The following is a 21,490-nucleotide window of genomic DNA, read 5'->3' on the forward strand; positions in this document are numbered from 1 at the left end:
AACCCTTGAACTGCCAGTTTGAAAACATGAATTTGCGTTTTCTATGAAAAACATGCACAAAAAGGCAGTTATTTTCCATATAATAAATGTTGGGGGGGTCGGCTTCTTTTTTTTTTTATCACAGTCTTGGATATGTCAAAGATTAGCAACAACATTTATTTTTTTGCATTATTAGTTTTTGCACAAAATCAGAATGAACAAAAAAGTTACATATTAGTCATTCGGGACAAAAATGTCCACTTCCAAAAACTGCTCTAAAATGACAACAGATTAATATTTTTAAAAACTTTTTGGGGTTAAATCTTTCAATCAACTTCAGTCCTGATCAAAAATACCAAATGTTAAATTATGTTCAGGATTTTAACCCTTGAACTGCCAGTTTGAAAACATGAATTTGCGTTTTCTATGAAAAACATGCACAAAAAGGCAGTTATTTTCCATATAATAAATGTTGGGGGGGTCGGCTTTTTTTTTTTTTTTATCACAGTCTTGGATATGTCAAAGATTAGCAACAACATTTATTTTTTTGCATTATTAGTTTTTGCACAAAATCAGATTAAACAAAATACTCACACATTAGCCACTCACGTCCCATCCACTCCCATTATAACCACATATTTTGATCTCTCCGCCATACCGGTATATAATCATGCATTTTATAATGTCAGGGTTTTATATTGGAGGAAAATAGTTAAATGTGTCCCTTTTTACTGTATATCACCAGATGTGACATTTTACCATTGAATTATATGACCTATAAAAACACTGAAGTAATACTATTTTCAACTTTCTCTGAAATCATTTTTAAATCAGCATCAGATGTATCAATGTCAACATTTATTTTCTAAACAGCAAACTGCAATCAACATTCATGAACAAATCATACTATGGTAACAGTAGCCGGTGTACGAGGTGGATGCTTTCTCCGCATGATTTTTGCAGACACCAGAGATCTCCCCAACTCCTCCAAGAAAAGCCTCCTCCTGAAGGACTTGGCTTGCTTCCAGGAGGGATCCACAGCAGTAAAAAGCACAAATGCATGAAGGCAGAGACATCTATCATGTTGTGGAAGAGGACCTGTGGCCACCGATGGGTCATCCCCCTGCAGCTGTAGGAGCCCACAACCTACAAAAGACCAATACAAAATTAATACAAATATTCTTTTAAATGATTAACAACTGTATCATGTATTATTTATATACTGGTAATGCCTCCATACCTTGTCTAGGTTGTCGACAGCTCCCTTGCAGTGGTTGTAGTCTGCAATGATCACAGGTTTCCTTTTCTCCTCCTCTGTCACAGCTGGGTCCCTGTGTTTGCTGCTGAGGAGGAGCACGTTTCTCCCCCGTTTGGGAATGTAGCTCACCGCTGTGGTGTTCTTGGTAAAACCAAAAAGAGAGGAGAGGGCAGCTCTCTGCCTCACCTGCAGGAGTTTGGATGGAAGCTCAGGCTTATTTCTTCGGATGGTTCCGACAAGGGCCACTTTCCTCTTTAGTAGCTCCTGCACAAGTGCATATGACGTGAAAAAATGGTCACAAGTCACAGTGATCCCTTGGAGCCCCTCTGTCATTTCCAGGACGACACGCTTTCCCTGGCCCACCTCGGCAGCACTGCCAGCAGCTTTACCGGTGTAAATCTGGCACTTCCAGGCATAGGAGGTTTCAACGTCAGTGGTGACCCAGATTTTTAGCCCATACTTTGCTGGCTTGCTTGGTATGTATTGCCGGAATTTGCAGCGGCCTCTGAAGGGGACAAGCTGCTCATCCACACACACATCTTCACCAGGGTTGCAAAGCATCGGAAGGCGATGTGTCCACTTCTCCCAGAGAGAGCGGATGGGGGCAAGCTTGTCCTCTCTGTGACGGGAAGGTCTCATCAGCTTGTCGTCAAACCGGAGGGTGGTATTCATCAACCGGAATTTGGTGTGGGTCATTGTGGCACGGAAGATGGCACGTCCACTGTGGTCAACCCAGAGGCTGCGGGTGGATTCGCCCTTCGATTTGTAAACTCCAGCCAATATCAGGAGACCGATATATGCACGAATATCTGTGGCATCCACATCACTCCAGTTTGCCACCGAACGTCCCCCCTGCAAGTTTGTCATGTCGACAATACTACTGATGATCTCAGCAGTGAAAAATAAATTGAAGGAGGATTCCACGTCATCAATTATTGTAATGGCATAACGCGTGGGCCCTGGAACCAAACCTCTGGCAGCGGGAATGTAGCGCAGCGTGTCGTTGTTAGAGGGAGACCAGATTTCACCATTTTTTGATGTCCACCCACTGCCAGAATCTTCTGTTTCCTCTGCAGTTTCAGCGGAAGGGTCAGAAGAAGAAGGATCAGACTCCACTACAAACTCCACATCACATTCTTCTTCTGAGGTTGTTTCTGATTCAGAAGAAGAGTCAAGCAACTCGCTGGAGGTTGCCGGCTGCATCACCATATCCCTAGCTTCTTCCACAGAGAAGCGCCTCTTCATCTTACTCGCTTGTTGCGTATCACAGGAATGAAACGACCAGCCAGCCAAACTACACATATTTATGTATCTGGCTTTGCAGCCAGGTGTTCACTTATTGACTTAGTGCATGTATGGCTGTGTATGTTTGTATGCTAAAGAGACATTATCAAAGCCTTTGAAGTTCCAAACAACTCAAAACAACAAGGTCAAGCTGGGTCAAGATCATACCTCTGTTTACCTCTAAGACACATGAAACAGCACAAATGAAAACAAAATGCCACAGAGAACACTTACTCCTACATTCTCACACACATCAAAGGTAAAGAGATGACGGGAAAATTGTGAATGCTGTAAACTGTAAATCAAGACATGACAAGCATGTAATTCAATGTAAAATGTCACATCTGGTGATATACAGTAAAAAGGACAAATTGAACTATTTTCCTCCAATATAAAACCCTGACATTACAAAATGCATGATTTTATACCGGTATGGCGGAGAGATCAAAAGATGTGGTTATAATCAGGGGTGCACATAACTTTTTTGCCCTGGTTCTCAAAGGAGCACCTGGAGATGTTGCTTGGTGCTCATCCTTAAAATGAAATAAACCGTAACTTTTGAGGGGGTCTTGACTTTATTTGCCAGACACACGGCACTGAACACACAGAGGTGCACACAGAACACACATGCAGAGGTGAACACAGAACACACATGCAGAGGTGAACACAAGACAACATTAGCACGACCAGTAATCCTACAAGCTGTCATCACTACCCTCCTGACTGTTCTCTTCACTGTCTTCCTCTCTGTCAGACATGGTAGCTGATGATGTAGGCCTACTTCTTTCTCTCTGGTTGAGTCTGCGATTAGCTGCTTGCATCCACAAGTCAACAGCTGGGTTTGGGTCGAAAGTCTCTGTTATCATCTTAGAAAAGTGGATGTAATCAAATAAGTATGTGAACATAACCAATAGCCAATAACAAATTAATGTAACTTATTTTATTTGTGTTGTTCATTCATATCTTATTTTACCTTAAAAACATTTGTTGTTATCTTTCCAGTTTTAAAGGATATTTGTGGTTACTGTCCTATAGTATACATTGGAATGATTTCAAACCTGTTTATCCCAATAATTATAAAGGAGTGCCTTGGAAATATGTGTTTACATAAATTGTGACCAAATCGTTTGAACTTAGACTAAAGTGAACTATCTAAACACTCAGAGTCCTTTACCTCACTGAGCTGTATTATCAGCCTCTCAGTCTGACTGGAGAGGACTCTCTCTCCACATTATTCTTGAAACATCTTCTTCTTATATCCGTTAGAGCAGCTAGCACCAGATTCTAATAACAGCGCCGGTACCGGTGCACCCTCTCTCTCTCCCTCACTCACTCGCATTTTGGCTGTGAGCTGCGGTTGCCAGATAAGCCAACATCCCCCATTTTCATCACTTACAGCGCCCATCGTACAGGGCAAATGAAACGTGTAACTGGGGTGAAAAGGGTGTTACATTTACTTAATTGTGAATATCGTTACATCAAGGCCGAAAATTAGGATGAGCCCCAACGGTCAAAAAAATGTTTTTCCCTCCCAAAACTTCCAGCGCAGCGCCTCCACAGATCTGGCGCCCTAGGCGAACATCTATTACGCCAGCGCTACGGGCCGGCCCTGAGTTCATATGCAACTCGCAAATATCTTTCTCTCTTCTCTCTCCTGTCTTCTCTCTTCTCTCTCCTCTCTTCTCTCTCCTCTCTTCTCTCTCATCTCTTCTCTCTCCTCTCTCTCTCCCTCTTCTCCCTTCTCTCTCTCCCTCTTCTCCCTCTCCCTCTCTCTCTCAATGTTGGTGCGCAAATGCGCCTTTTTTCAAATGACCCGGTGCTCTTTTTTTGGCGGAGGTGCGCATGCGCACCTGCGCACCAGTTATGTGCAGCCCTGGTTATAATGGGAGTGGATGGGACATTTTTGTCTTATCTGATTCTGTGCAAAAACTAATAATCCACCAAAAATAAATGTTGTTGCTAATCTTTGACATATCCAAGACTGTGATAATAAAAAAAAAGCCGAACGTCCCAACATTTATTATATGGAAAATAACTGCCTTTTTGTGCATGTTTTTCATAGAAAACGCAAATTCATGTTTTAAAACTGGCAGTTAAAGGGTTAAAATCCTGAACATAATTTAACATTTGGTATTTTTGATCAGGACTGAAGTTGATTGAAAGATTTAACCCCAAAAAGTAAAAAAAAATATGAATCTGTTGTCATTTTAGAGCAGTTTTTAGAAGTGGACATTTTTGTCCCGAATGACTAATTTGTAACTTTTTTGTTCAATCTGATTTTGTGCAAAAACTAATAATGCAAAAAAATCCATTTTGTTGCTAATCTTTGACATACCCAAGACTGTTATTAAAAAAAAAAGAGCCAGTCCCCAGATATGTATTTTTGGGAAAATAACTAATTTTCTCTGTTTTCATCATGAAAAAAAACAGCGGTTTCATGTTTTCAAAATGGCATTTAAAGGGTTAAAATCCTGAGAATGATTACATTTTTGGTATTTTCTATTAGGGCGGAAGTTGCTTTAAAGATTGAACCCAAAAAAGTTGTGAAAAAAACCTTTTAATATAATGTTTTTATCAAAGTATTTTGCAGTGGACATTTTTGTCTCGAATGACTAATTTGCGTAGTCGATTTGTTACCCAGTGAATTAAAGACCGATTTGAAAAATTGAATTTAGAATTCCAAAATAGATCGAGAAAATAGCCTTGTTACAAAAATTCAGGCCGCCAACACAACACAACCAAAGTTATTGCAAAATGAAAAGTGAAAAATGACCCATATGGACAAAAACGTCCACAGTGATACCGGAGGGTTAACCCGAAATAAAAGAACCCAATAAATAGAGTTGTTAAATAATAGTGAAGTCACGTTGTAATAACAATAACTCATCTCTCTCTCGTTTTATTTTTGAGCTTTGCCAAAAGCCACTGTGTCAATGTTGTCCTACTTGGGTTGCCGTCCGGAGTTGTCCAATATGGCGGACCATCTCGCACATGCGCACTGCAGATCGGGCAGAGCTGCAGATCGGGTAGTGACAGGCCGTGCAGATATGGTACCTACACCGGCCCTGATTAGTAGCCAAAATGTAATGTTCAAAATAACATATGTATGCTGGAGAAGTTAAATAAATAAAATTAGATGACAATTTTGTGTGGCATTTACATAAATCTTGATACAGTTTATATTTGTTATGTCTAATTGAGGGATATTGGGAATGGCTACATGTAGGTTTTATTAACAATGTATTGACAAAAACATACCTTTATTGTAAAGGATTTAAATTATTAGTATTTTTTATTTATTTGATGTGTTGAACAGTAGGTGTTTTTATATTCCTGCTTTTATTCATATTATTGTTTGGGTAAATTCCCATTATCTTTATTTATTTCAAACTGCTACATAAATAAGATGTCCTACAGTATGTTCTGCAACCAAAGCCTAATTTATGTTTGGGCAATCCCAGGCCATTGCATTAATTTAGTGTTTCTTCAATGGGTGATATTTAAAATTAGCTGGTACATCATTTATTCTTACAGGGAAATCAACCATGACGTGAGAGAGTAGTATGCGAATGTTAATTCATTCACTGAGAAACAATAACATGTTAATGTAGCCGAAGGCAAACTACAGAGGCAGTACAAATAATTGAGATCAAATGACACAACATGCCCGAGTCAGGATTTACCCAAATAACCTCAGACCTTTGGAGGTTTTATCCTTTATTGCAATCTTGTCTGTTTCTGATATCCTGCAAGCACAACATGTAAAGGGCTTATTTACCATAAAGCAATGTCCATCCCTTGAGGACACCTAGGTGAAAAAACAGTCTAGAAATCATTGTCAGTGTCTCCCATCACCTCCCCTTAAGCTCTAAAATCAAGATTGATGATGTGGGAGTACAATGGCACCCCATTCTGCACTCCCTCCTTGTCTTGGAGTTTTCTTCGAAGCAGATAGCTAGCTGTGATATTCAAAGTGACACTCAATTAGCTGTGCACTGGCAGCGGGACACAGATTGATAGGATGGCTTTGTCCCTGAATGCTGAAATCCCTATCCGGATCTTTGGCATCTCCCAAGCTCTTTCCCATAAACCAGAAATGTAAAAGGTAAGCCCTATCATAGTCATTTCATACAAAAATAAAGACATATTCGTTGTCAAGGGAAGGGAAATTGAGCTACTATTTTTTACTGTTCAGTGTACCCATCATTTCATTCTGGTCACGTGCTTCTTGCAGGAGCTTCAGTGTAATGGAAAAAATAATTATACTATCACACTATGCTAATGTTCCCTTAGTAGTAATCAGCAGTGTGACTTAAAAAAGCATATTTATTGGTGGTCGGGTACCCAAATAACTCCAGACGCTGCTGTTTAAGCTACTAAAAGGATCGTCAATTTAACAATTTGCCCTTCTACAACCCATCTCAAGTCTACATCGAGCTCATAAACAACACTAATGTAACAGCACAGATAGACTCAGTACTGCCAAGTAGGGGAAGCCAATAAAATAAAAATGGTTTTAATCCAATACAAAGTAATACAGGGCCAGAGTTGCTCATAATTATACCAATACTTAAAAACCTGCATGTTAAAACACAGTTTTATAGGAAAATAAATATATATATTATTTTTACTGTTATTTGAATGTGCAAACATCATACAATGTTTTACCCTAAACCATCATTCTCCGCTGTTAAATGGCTCGAAACAACGCTCCTCTTTGGGTCGGCCATTTTGTCTTGGTCAGAGTCATGAGCCCTTTCTCATTTCTCAGTTTTCCTCTCCTAGACTCCTATCCTCGCGTCTTCGTCCCTCCCACAAGAGATGCGAGCGAAGGAGTCGAGGGGGAACCGAGGAAAGAGGAGTGGAAACAACAGGCGTTTAGAGAAATGAGAAATCCTCTCCTGAGCGGTCATTTTAAAGCAACGTCCATTAATGATGACAGGAGGCACAGCATCACTCTGTCTGATGGGCAGAGCTGTGTTCATGACAATTTGTATGTTTACTTTTAATTCATAACAAATATGGTATAATGAGACAATAACAGGCTACAGATGCTGACGGCAGAGCTGTATCTACTAAAGCCTACAAATAAAGAGTGTAATTTAGGCCTGTTATATTATTGAGTGATATATATTATACACACTGTTATGCTTTCCGCACGTACCTCAGCAGCTATTCTCACGTGTTAACATCGCGTCACGATTACAGCAGTTGTATGAAAAACATAAATAGCCTAATGTCCAGGGGAGATGTGATTAGTGAGTAAACAAACGGTAAAGGGAAGAACATTTGATGCACATTTGATCATCTTAAATAACTTTTAATCACATTTCTAAAAATGGGGGTACAACAGAGCTGATCCAGATTTGCTGCCGATATTACGTAATATCGGAAATGTGGGCTGGCTTTACACCCACGGCCCTATCAGAAACAGTGCGCTACGTGTTTTGGAAGTTAGATAATCTTTGTTTAAATTAGCAAGCATCGCTAACACTCAGAGCTAACCTTTATTGGAGAGAGTATGTGTAAAAAAGGAACTCATCTTGTAGTAAACCCGCAAGAGAAAAAGCATTTGAGCTCCATACTGTTTCAGAAATAATCCTTGAAGTGGTTTGGAACATGATATGGCGTTTAATCACGGCAGCATTTAGCTGAGTAACTGCAGGTAGAGAGGAGACCTCACTGCTTGCCTTGCCGCTCAAAAAGGGGCGGGGCCAGCAGCTACTGACCCAGAATCAGCACTTCTCTAACATGGCTGAAACAGAGGGATATGAGGGATGTCCAAAACACATCATAGACATGTTTTTTATATATTTTTATATATCTGAGACCCATAATATATGCCTAAAAATAGCATGATAGGAGATATTTAATGTTAGTATAGGGGCAACTCCACCAGGAGTGTCTCAACCTCCTGGGCAGCACTTCAAGGGGTACCTCCAAGTGAGATTTGTGCAGCGGCCTCCTGTGCTTCACCGTGCACCTTTGCCCATTTTTACCGGATCAATGTTGCTGCGTCCCATGCAGTGGTGGCAGATGTCTTTCAGGAACCCTCAGGCCGCTACCGGTAAGGTGGGTACTGGATTCCTCATGACTATGTTGGTAATAGTCATCCAGAGTTTAGCACTGCGGCGGTCAGTAGGAATGACATAGAATGATAGTTACGCATGTAACTACGGTTCTATGAATTATGGATGACTGCCAGAGTTTTCTGTCACTCGGAATCTTGGCAAGATGATTCCATTAGGCGCTTTCACGCCAAGTACTTTTTCCAGGAATAGTTCCACGAAACTCTTTAGTTCCGGATCTATAGTAGATCGTGTTCACACCGGAATAATTCCCTGAGGGAGGATTACGCAAATGAAGCCGCTAACGTCACTTCTTCTTCTTCTGCTTTAGGTTTACTGGCAGGCCGCAAACAACTTCACGGCGTATACTGCCACCCGAAGTCCCGGGTAAATCGCCAGAAGCGCCGACACCTCCTCATCACTCCACCGCTCCCACGTTTTATTTTGTGTTGCCATAAGTTAGTCTCTCTCCGTTGGTGCGCTGGGCTAATGCTAATAATGCTAATAATGCTAATGCGAGCAAATAAAATGGCGGCTTCAAAAACCTTTTCATAGTTTTACGGGCCGTGGTTTGCAATTCGTCCAGCCAATCAGAAATTGGAACCTTTTCCTCCCCAGGAAAGTACCACCTCTCTAGCAGGGACTGAAAAGTGGTGAAAACGTTCCAGATCTTTTTGGTGTGAACGCAAAATCCCAGGAACTGTCATAACTATTCCTGGGAAAAGTACTCCGGTGTGAAAGTGCCTATTGAGACATTTCTGATGGTGACGTGGGCTGATATAGGCGGGGCTGCCCTACGTCACCCCAGGTCATATATAACTTTGTTGATATGAAATACTCGACCTGCGCATGCGCGAGAAGGATTCATGTTAAATTATGTTTTGAATTAGCTTGACTTTTTTAAAGTTGGCTTTTGTCCCTTTTTTGTACTACGTTTGGGTTCACACATGGACTTCTTTCTTCTTTAAACACACATCATGCATTGATTGGAAGTACTTTGGTAACCAATCATAGTAAAAAAAGAATAGCCTCTTTTAAAGTCTCATTGACTTTTACGAGACGGTTCTGAAAATGTTATCTGTTTTTACACAGAGCTTAACCACTTGTTCAATCTCTTCTTGTCAAAATGCTTCCCTCTAAGCCAGGGATCACCAACTACATTTGTCCAATAGACACTTTCGCGGGCCAGCGATTTTTATATAGCAAAGAATTTTGAAGTTGTTGACCGGGGGGGCTAGTGTAGGGTGACCAGACGTCCCCGTATTCCAGGGACAGTCCCCGTTTGTATTGGCCTGTCCCCGGTTGAAACTGTCCCCGGAAATGTCACCGTTTTTTAATATACGTTAAAAACACATAGCAAGGTGAAATAAAACGTTTCATTTCAGGAAACACTGCACAGACTGTGGTCAAGCCAGCCCCCACTTCGGAAAACACAGTCAAGCCAGCCCGCACGTTGTATTGCAGTGCGCGAATATCCTATGCATTACGGTAGAGGCCTGTAAAAACTGCCTTTGAAATAAAAGCGTTTACTCGGTCAATAACAAATATACCTAAAAAACAAACCAAACATATTCATATATACTGGAGCTCTACACATGTTACCAGTTGGTCTACTGTATCCTCAGTCTCATAATCCTGTAAGTGCATTGGCTTTCTCCTAGCTTTAGGTGGGTTCTTTCTAGCCTCACTCTCAGTGCCTGGCTGTTCACATTCAGCCACAGAAACATCACCTTGAACACTTTGACCTGATGCATTTCCCATTTTTTCATCAACATTTTCCTCATTGTCAAGGGCCCTGGGGTCTACCTCTCTGTCCTGACATTCAATGTGTGACCCAGGTGTCTGTGTTTCTTTCTCTTTGGCTGTCTTGTTTGTGAATTTCACCAACCTGTGTTTTTGGACCTTATCTGTGTCTGGGCAATACACAAGATAAGCTGGACTGTTCTTATCATATCCAATAAAAATGCCCTGCTCACATCTGGAATCTAACTTCCCGTTCTCTTGTGTGTAGGCAAAACACACAGATCCAAATTTCTGAAGTTTGGACATGTCTGGCTTCTTGCCTGTGAGTGTCAAGGAGAGACTCTGAGGCATGAACTCAATTGCACGACACAGATAGTGTTCTCAAAAAATAAAGACTTTACTGGAATTGAGCACAGTAATCAAAACAAGGAAAACAAATATACTCTTTCGAGGAAAACTAGCAAGTGATCAATGAGGTAGATCCGTGGGAAGTCCGTGAGGTCATCAGGAACGTGGGTCATAGTAAGACAACGAACTGACAATGAACAGGAGGAAGCTACCACAATATATACACAGGTAAAGGGGACACAGGTGGAAACAATCAGGGCGGGGAAAACAATCAATGACGCAGGAGACAGAAGGGGGCGGGGAGCTTGGAGGCCTGAAATGAGAGGGATGATTAATTAAGGGAATAAACATAAAGCACAGGGCAAAGGGACATGACAAAACTAACATAAAGAATACACTTTCACTATTAGTTTCCTAGACATGACAGTGAGCATCTCATAAGGTGTTTTCTTTGTGCGATTACTGTAACACCTGTTTCTTACATAGGCTGCCGTCTGTACAGCATAATTCCACAGTGTGTCTGGCAACTTACTGTCTAACAACATACACCTGCCCATTTCATAGAGGGTTCGCCAACCTCTCTCTGCTGTGCCGTTTTGGTGAGGTGAATAGGGTGCAGATGTCTCATGTCTAATCCTATTTTTGGTTAACAGTGATTTTAATTCTCTATTAGTAAATTCGCCACCGTTGTCTGAACGTAAACATTTTACTTTTCCATAAGGTGCTGAGTCTGCCAAGAACCTCTCTGTGGCATGTATTGCATCACTTTTGGATTTGAGAAAATAGTTATGGCACCCGAATAGTCGTCTGTAAAAGACTGTGCATATTTGTGCCCTTCTAAGCCTGGGGTTCTCATAGGACCGGCTAAATCAGTATGGACCAGCTGTAAAGGTTCTGTAGCCTTTCTGTCTGGCTCCCATTCCTTGTTTGGGTGAATTTTCCTTTTGTACAAATTTCACACAGCTGTGCTGGCCTGACTGCACTGCCTCTTATCTCCATGGCTTTTACCACACCCAGTAACTTTTGTACATCCTCATAATTGCAATGTCCCAACATTTCATGCCAAGTTTGCATGTGGTGGCACACATTACATTTATCAACATTTTTCTGAACAGTTGGCAAGTAAAACAGACTACCACTTTCATGGAGGTCAAACCGGTTGTTACCACTCTTGGTGATCATGTGGCTGTCCCCCTTCTTGAAAGTGACTGTCGCTCCTCCATTTGTTGCTCTTGCCACTGAGAAGATATCGTGTGGATACGTCGGCGTATACAGTGCCTCATGCAGCTGTGCTCTTTGTTGACGTCCATCGTTGTCTAGCAGGTAGATCAGCGCCGTCCCTCTGCGTTGTGCCATCCCGCTGCATTTGGTCCCATCCGCCAGCTCGATTGAATGGGTGTCGGGCTGGAATGTGTTGTCAAAGCTCTTGAACTTGGGGATATCGTTCACTATGTGGGATGTCGCTCCGGCGTCCACCATGATGCCTTTCTTCTTTACGTTGGCTGATGGCCTCTCGCTGTTTGCCTGCTTGGCCATGAAGCAATGATCCTCGTCGCCGTTGTCCTCCTCTTCTTCCTCTGCAACATTCCTGGCTCCGTCTTATTTTCCCTTTTTCCTGCACAGGGACTCTGTGTGTGTGTTGCTCTTGCAGTGACTGCACCACACTTTCTGGGTGCACTTGCTTCTAATGTGTCCTTTTTCTCCACACTTGTAACAAGTCACTGAAGTCAGAGTGGCTTCTCCATTCTTCCTGTGTGTCTTGGTGCCTTGTCTACTTTGCCTTGTGTTAGTCTTCATCACACTGTCCATAGATCCAGTCGTCCTCATCTTCTCAGATTCTTCATAGACCCTCAGTCTTCTCTTAAAGTCTTTAAATGTAACATCGTCCTCGTTCTGTGTTACATGGACAGCCAGTGGCCTGAATGAATCTGGCAGTCCATTCAAAATTGTGGCTACAAGCAGCCCATCACTCATGTTCTCTCCTGCATCACGTAGAGCTGCAATTATATTCTCAGCCCTTATCATGTAATCAGTAACAGTTTCATTGTCTGCCATTTGTATGGTGGTCAATGATGTATACAGGTTTAGAATCCTTGGCTTGCTTTTTCCTGAATAGTGCTCCCTCAATCATTTCAGGGCTTTCCTTCCATCCTCGGCGGCATCATGTCTTATCAATGACAGGCTCTTATCATCCATGGCATTCACTAACTGTCCATAACAGTCTTCATTTTTTCCTGGATCTGCAGCTAATGCGGCTTCACCCGTGGGCACTCGCAAAATAGTGTTGTTTAGCTTCAAAATGTGCAACCGGCTGAGGAATCTCGTCTCCCACAGATCATACTTATCTTCTGTTCCATCGACTAAAATCTGCTGGGGTGTTCCTGCTCCGGGCATTTTTTACGTTGCATCCACGTTAACACGTATTCTCTTTATACAGTTCACTTATCTCCAAACATTGGGTTGTGGCTTGTAGAAACACTGTGTCTTCAGTTTACGCGGGAGTCTCTCAGCGCCGTCTTCCTCCAGGTCCCACTAGTAGCTTCTCTTGGCTAACAGCTCATTCTTCTGTTACCTTGTTGCTCTAGACTGGAATTCCTGGGCCCATAACCTGTTAGGCGGAGTGCGTTGCGGTGGAGATTTAATAGAACTCAGTAGTAGACAGCTTTCTTTAGCCTTTATTTGGCATATTTATTTATATTGTGGTAGGAGAGATGCGGTTGTGCTGCCGCTCTGTATTCGATCCAAACAACATCTGACCGGATAAGGTAGAGGCCACAGGTAGTGCAAGGTATAGTCAGTGACGTCACGTCCTGGACGCACTGCAGACAACATTGCCCTCTGCAGGACACAATGAGCAAGGGCGCACATAATGGTACAACATTTAACAGACGTATTGGGGGCCGAACTCACTAACGCCACTGTCACCCCATCGTGTGGGCCTGATGACAATGTCTGGCAGGCCGCCAGTTGATGGTCACTGCTCTAAGCTTTGTGTGAACTCCATTTAAGGTCCACTGGGAATTAAAATCCATCCAGGTTTGTCTTCAGCCTGAAGGATTAGTCCATCCACTCCATGAGGCAGTGGCACTTGGCTGCCCAGGACTCCAGAGGGAAGACTTATAGTAGCTGTAACACAACAAGAAAAAACTCCTACCCACGCTCAGGGCCCCAAATTAAAATATGAGACTATTAAATTATCTCTTACAGTACACAACCGAGAATAGCAGAGCACATACAATTCAGCTTTATACATAATATTTTCTTAGTACTGAAATGTTTTGCAAACTTATGACTGACTTATTTCTTCACCTATAACTGTATGTACAATAGAATAATTTTCACATGTGCAGGCATGGCATAGTCATGAATTGTCTTTGCACCTTTATTTTGTTAATGTGGGATTATGTATACTGCATCTGATATACTTGTGTAAAGTCCTCCAAACACAATTGTAATTTTGTTGTTGGTGCGTTATTTATGTGTTGCTGAAAGAGAATTGGGCAGTCTGTACAATTAGCTATTGTACTTACATGTACAATTAAACATGGTGTTTTATTAAGTAATGGTTTGAAAAGCAATAACAAATACATGTCACTGGACCTTTGTAGCAATAGTTATATCGATGTTGTATTGCCTTGTAGCAGCAACAAACAGTAAAATTAACCAGCCAATCCATCAACCAAAATACTTTATTAATCCCAGTGGAAATGTAGGTTTCATGACAGTTGCATCATATTAGAAAACATTTGTATACAAACATAAATTGAAGTAAATATGCAATAAAAGTCCTTATAAAACATCAGAAGTAATATTAATAATAATTTGGTTTATTGCCAAGTAGTTTACACAACTAGGAATTTGCTTTGATGAATAAAGTTACATACAAAATGTAATAGTTTCTTAACAAAACAAGAACTTTTTATTGTTGGCTGCACTGCTTGCGTGCCCTTTAAATCAGATGCACTTGACAATGCCAGTTTAACTAAGAAAGTGACACCTAGATAAGACAAAATGCAGCACACCTGTGAGACAATTAACTTGATTATCAGTGCCATTCATTAATGGCTGACAGTTTGTCAACCTCATTATGTCAGTGTGCAGAATGTTCGTGCAAACCGCATGTGGTGGAACGTCCAGGTGCCAAGCCGCTTCTTGGTCACCTGTTCTAGCTTTGTTGTTGGGACTGTAATTAAGAAGCCCATTATTTCTGATTAGTGCTCCTTTGCATAATTAATAGATAGAGGGAGCTATGTCCAGATGGCTATTTCATAAAAAAAACATTACTCATCTCTTTGAGCAGGACCTTCAAAGAGAAATAATAAGTTCAACATATTTGTTGGGCTTAAAAAACGTAAAGTTCAATGTTTAGGGCACTTAAAGCATATGATTTAAGCACATTTGACAAAAGTGGTAAAAAAAACGGTTATTTTTTGAAAATTCATCAATAGTGCATACACATAATGTGGTTGATATGGACAAGCTAACAAATACGAACGAAAAAACAACATCACAAAACATAAAGGGTACATACAGATATGTGAGTGGCAAATTAAATTCTTATTCTGTTGTGGCATTATCTCATGCGTCAACAAGACAAATCTGATCATTTTTGAGCATATTTGATTACATTCTATAGCTGTAGTTGGTCCATTGATCACTAGCCATCATGGTATGCTGATATTTTTCCTACTTTTCCAGTATAGTTATATTGTTCGCTTGACGAGTTAGGTCCACAGATAGGGGAGTTGTGATTGTTATTGATCATCTATTGAGTGCATCTCAATTGCCAAGTATGCATACAAAGGGGGCATGATCCTCCTCTGTTGCTCTCCCTGAGGTTTCTCCCATGTTCCCTTTAAACTGTGGGTTTTCTCCGGAAGTTTTTCCTTGTACGATGTGAGGGTCTAAGGACAGAGGGTGTCGTTTTTTCTCATACTGATATTCTGAACAATCTGTGCTATTGTATTAGCTATAAAGTGTCTCTACTGTAGGCTATTTTTATGATATGTACAGCACTTTGGCTAGACCAAAAATCGTTTATAAATGTGCTATATAAATAAAACTTGATTTGATTTGATGATCGAATGCTACGGACAAAAATCAATTCATTGTGTTCTTCTACCCAGAAATACTGAATTGGTGGACAGTTCCAGAGTGCATTGATGCATTGTATGTCTGCTCTGTGACTGATCTTGTATTGAATGAATCTTACAATGGTACTGGTAGACGTGCTGAAAACGGTATTACTGATTTTGTTACACAAGGGGTTATCCGTTTAGATGTTGAGTTATTTTTCCCATCAATTAATTGAAATATGAGTGGCATCAGTAAGGTAAGTTGAAGATATTAGTTTATAGAGTCTTGAGAGTGGTTTGCAGAGTTTGTATTTGTCTGAATGCTGTTGTTCTAGGGGTGTGGCTATGTTTGATAGAAATGTGTCGTTCGTCAATGTTTTATGGCAACAGACTTATGCAGCCATAAAAATTAGGGATGCACGATAATTATCGGCCCGATAATTATCGGTCCGATATTAGGAATTATGACGTCATCCCGATAAACCCGATACCAGTATTAATAGCCCCGATAATATACAATATATTTTTTGGGTAAAAAAAAAGAAAAAAATACTGCGGTGTGGGTGGATTGGGATGAGGGGTGCTTGTTTTTCACTCGGCTCCTCCCGTTTTGCCAGTACTGTGGTATTAGTGGTTTAGGAAGAGGGGAGTTCTTCACAAATCTAGCGCTCCCTAACTCATGCCTGGCTGTGACGTAAATGGTGTGCAGCCGTGAAGCCAGGACAGTAAACAAACATGTTGTCGGTGGTATGGGCGTTGGAGCTATGTTCAACTCAAGGCATATGCTCGAACCGGAGCTGCCTGGACGCTGCAATCATGTTGCGCACTATCCGTGCTGAGTGTGCTGACTTTTCGTACAATGTCCGACTGTCTGGCTTCCTGCATAAAGTCAAGTGCTCTGCGCAGTTGTGGTGAAATGTCGCTCCTCTGTTTTCACAGCTCCTTATATCCGTTAGCGCAGCTAGCTAGCACCAGATGCTAACAACAACAATGCACGCAAGGTCTCTCGCTCGCTCGGGCCACACATACATACACCTCACATACACACACCTTCCCGGTCCTCCAGATGGCCAGTCGGTGCCTTTATATATACAGTCTATGGTCGGTGCCTGCCAGTGAGCGTGGAAGTGTGGTCTGCCACAAGCGGGCGGCAGGAGCGGGGCTGTCAGCATCAGCTTGTAGATGGTATTTTAAACTCGATGCGCTCTGAAACTACGGGGCGGCCAAGGAAAAAAAATACACATGCGTTAATCGCGTTAAAATAATTAGTGGCGTAAAATGTTTTGTATTATCGGTATCGGTCTTGAGAAGCAGGAAGTTATCGGTATCGGTTTCAAAAAAACAATATCGTGCATCCCTAATAACAATTGAAGGAAAACAATTTCAATCTCTCTTAATCCACTTTTTCTTGTCTCTTGGTTTCCTCCTCAGTCCTTTGCTCCACAGTCTGATCAAAAGTCCCAGGAGTCCACCCTTGACCTCAACTCTGTTAACCCTGATTAAGCTCAGTGGCAGCTACTGTTTTATCACCTGGAGAAAGCACCAACTTTTCCTTCAATCCTTGCTAAAACTAATTAAAGTTGGGGCAGAGGAAGCGTCTGGTGGGAGAGAATGGGGTTGAGTGAGTGATGTTGGGAGGGGAGAGAGATTAACTGGTGCAGGCAGAGCACTGTCTCTCAGCCACTAATCCTTAATGTCACAGATATGCGGTAAGCTGGGGCTTTTGTCAGTTAAAGACTACCTTCAGATCTACCCAACTCTTTGTCTGCTGCTGTGCATCCTCCTTCCCCCTATACCTCTGCGCTGTACCCTCACTCTTCAAACTCCTTGGATCAGGAATAAACATGGGAGCACTCACTTTTTCCAGGTGAGATGAAAGGCTACTGGGGGTTGAAAGGAGCAGTTCATGCAGCCAAGATGACTTGCCATAACACCGGGTGGATAAAAGGGCATGAAGGAAGAGAAACACAGGAGGCGTACAAGCAGGCTCTGTTTCCCCCCTCTGTGTCTGTGTGTCACAAGGTGACTTCTACAGATTTTATTCATTTAAAGTTTCACTTTATCCTAGAGAAGTTACAAAGTTGTTTTACTTTGACCAAAACATGATTCAACTTAATTAATTGGAAATGTTCATAAACACTTGAGTATGAGAATGTCAGTATGTTTCATACAAAGTGTTTTTTCAACAGTATATGAAAGTCAAAACAGTGTACCAATAACCTTTCCAATGTACAGTAAACACAACAGTAAGTGAAAGCATCACCATTCATTACATGTCACTTGTTAGACACTTTTATCCAAAGCGACTTACATACTCAATAGCCTACTGTGGGAAATCCCCACAGGAGCAATTGGGGGTGAAGTGTCACAACGACATGCTGACTGCAGTGGGGTTTGAACATGTGACCCCCTGATCCGAACACCAACGCGCTAATCCACTGCACCACACGCCTCCCCAATTCAAATGTACCTCAGTACTTAAAACTGTAAGTAAACATATCACTATTCAAATAAAGTTCAATTAGAATAATAGTAAGTGAAATAATCCTTGTGCATAATGTATCTCAGTACATACAACAGCACTTAAACACACTATGGTTTAAATGTACATCAGGGAACACATTTTCGTTTCAAACTACTTCAGATTGTACAATAGTAAATGAATGCATTGCAAATGTAATGTACCTTGGTACATAACTGAAGGTATCTCGGTTAAAATGTCCTTCAGTACAACAGGCGAACAAATTACCATTTGAATGTTATTTTTTCTAAATAAAGCAGTAAGTGAAAGTATCACCATTTGAATGTCATATAAAGTTCATTGAACACATTGCTGTTCAACTGTACTTCAGTGTGTTCAACAGTAATTAAACGCATGGCTGTTCAATTGGACATCGGTACTTATAACAGTAAGTTAGACCCTCCAGAAAAACGCGGGCAAAAATCCTTGATTATGCGGGCTAAAATCTTTGATTATGCGATTTTATGTGATTTTATGCGGTGAAGTTGCGAAATATGCTAAATATGCGGAAAAAATAAATATTGGGCTGTCTTATTTATTTATTCTCTCTCACACACAACCTGCCACTAACGTTAAACCCCTTTCCTATTCAATTAAACACATTCAATGTTTATTTATTGTAAAAGCAATTGGGCTATTTTAATCACACTCTCTCTCTCTCTCTCACTCACACACACTTCTCCGCCTCATTCTGTTTTCATTTACTCGTTTGTTATCTGACCAGCTTCAATCTTGTAGGCTTCTCACCTCGTTTCTTGTAGCCCTCGAAAGGGTTTTGGAGGTTGATGCCTCGGTGAACGTGAGTTGTTTGGCTTTCTTGTCCGCAGCAGCAGAAAGCATTTTCGAATGTTTGAATGAATCAAAGTGGGTCGTCACCGTTGATGTTCTCTTATGCTCCAACACACAGTTACACGGGGTGCAGAATAGTTTCCCCCCACTTTCGTGCTTTGCCCGGTCTTTAGCAGAAATGTTCGTCGGTAAATGAGATGGATTAGATTTTTTCATCTTGATGTTTTCTCTCTCGTGTGAGCTCCACACATTCACTCTACGGTGTTGTTTACCTTCTGTGATGCGTCATCATCATCATCACTTCATGTCAAGACGAGTTAACTTTTTTTTCTTCTCAACTTTGTGTGGAAAAATGCGGGGATTATGCGGCCTTTTGGTAAATATGCGGCCTTTTAAAAATCTGCGCCATTTTGCTGATTATGCGGTAAATTCTGCGATTGCAGAATCGCATTTTTCTGGAGGGTCTAGTAAGTGAACAAATCACCATACATACCGCTGTAACTATTACATTACTCATATTTCAATTTTTTGCTGTATTTTTATGAGCTTTAAATGAGAAATTACTGAATGGTTTTCACTGTTCAGCTGACAACAGTCCTAACAATCACTATTGGGGTGAATCTATTTCAGTGTAAATCTGGTAAACATCTTTTGAGTACATTATTTCGATGTGCACTTAGAGGGGAAAAGGTCTCTATAGTCAGGGGTGCACATAACTTGTTTGCCCTGGTTCTCAAAGGAGCACCTGGAGATGTTGCTTGGTGCTCATCCTTAAAATGAAATAAATAAACCGGTCTTTATTTGCCAGACACACGGCACAGAACACACAAAGGTGCACACAGAACACACATGCAGAGGTGAACACAGAACACACATGCAGAGGTGAACACAGAACACACATGCAGAGGTGAACACAGAACACACATGCAGAGGTGAACACAGAACACACATGCAGAGGTGAACACAAGACAACATTAGCACGACCAGTAATACAAGCTGTCATCACTACCCTCCTGACTGCTCTCCTCACTGTCTTCCTCTCTGTCAGACATGGTAGCTAATGATGTAGGCCTACTTCTTTCTCTCTGGTTGAGTCTGTGATTAGCTGCTTGCATCCACAAGTCAACAGCTGGGTTTGGGTCGAAAGTCCAGTTTTAAAAGGATATGTTTGGTTACTGTCCTATAGTATACATTGGAATGATTTCAAACCTGTTTATCCCAATAATTATAAAGGAGTGCCTTGAAAATATGTGTTTACATAAATTGTGACCAAACCGTTTGAACTTAGACTAAAGTGAACTATCTAAACACTCAGAGTAATTTACCTCACTGAGCTGTAGTTATCAGTCTCTCAGTCTGACTGGAGAGGACTCTCCCTCCACATCATTGTAGAAACATATTCTTCTTATATCCGCAGCTAGCACCAGATTCTAATAACAACAGCGCCGGTACCGGTGCACCCTCGCTCGCTCCCTCGCTCACTCGCACTTTGGCTGTGAGCTGCGGGTGCCAGATAAGCCAACATCCCCCCATTTTCATCACTTACAGGGCAAATGAAACGTGTAACCGGGGTGAAAAGGGTGTTACATTTACTTAATTATGAATGTTGTTACATCAAGGCCGAAAATTAGGATGAGCACCAACGGTCAAAAATGTTTTTTTCCCTCCCAGAACTGCCAGCGCAGCACCTCCACAGATCTGGCGCCCTAGGCAAAAATAAACGCCAGTGCGACGGGCCGGCCCTGCAACTCGCAAATATCTTTCTCTCTCTCTTCTCTCTCCTCTCTTCTTTCTTCTCTCTTTTCTCTTCTCCCTTCTCTCTCCCTCTCTCTCAATGTTGGTACGCAAATGCGCCTTTTTTCAAATGACCCGGTGCTCTTTTTTTGGCCGAGGTGCGCATGCGCACCTGCGCACCAGTTATGTGCAACCCTGTCTATAGTTGCTCTTAATTGGACAATAAGTTCTCACATTTTATTCAAAACTTTAACATCAATTTTGGTCTCATAACTAAAGGCAAACCATCTCTCTTGTGAAGCAAAGAGAATAGGGTCAAATAAAATTGGATGGTGAAACACAGCTAATGAGCAACAATAGCTCTCTCCATTTGAACTCTTTGGCTCTCTGTTCCATCAACAGTCAGCACTCTTAAGATGGTTGGCCAATCAATGGCACACATCTGCACGTCAACGTTTACAGAAGTCTAATTTAACCCAGATCTGAGTGCAATATGCTGCCATCTTAAATGTTGGCTGGAGCTTTCAAATCTTTACACAACAGATCCCGTTTACAGCAACACCATAAATGCCTTCAAGAAAAGTGTTGGGAAAATACTGAATGTACTCTTCCAATATCAGAGTAGCACATGATAACAAAGGCCCAACTGTAGCTGTTTACATCACACTATGTATGATTATCCAGAAAAGCA

General features: G+C 41.4%; 1 protein-coding gene across 1 annotated transcript; it reads right to left on the reverse strand.

Moving 5' to 3' along the window:
- Window positions 1-885: 885 nt before the first annotated feature.
- Window positions 886-2,540, reverse strand: LOC117541574 (piggyBac transposable element-derived protein 4-like). The gene is made up of 2 exons (XM_034208782.1): window positions 1,220-2,540; window positions 886-1,125 (listed from the first exon to the last, which is right to left on the reverse strand). Exons 1-2 carry the CDS (start codon window positions 2,537-2,539, stop codon window positions 886-888), a joined length of 1,560 nt encoding a protein of 519 aa, XP_034064673.1. The 5' UTR covers window position 2,540.
- Between the last annotated feature and the right edge of the window lie 18,950 nt (window positions 2,541-21,490).

This window comes from Gymnodraco acuticeps, unplaced genomic scaffold (genome assembly GCF_902827175.1).
Source record: "Gymnodraco acuticeps unplaced genomic scaffold, fGymAcu1.1, whole genome shotgun sequence".
NCBI classification, from domain to species: Eukaryota; Metazoa; Chordata; class Actinopteri; order Perciformes; family Bathydraconidae; genus Gymnodraco; species Gymnodraco acuticeps.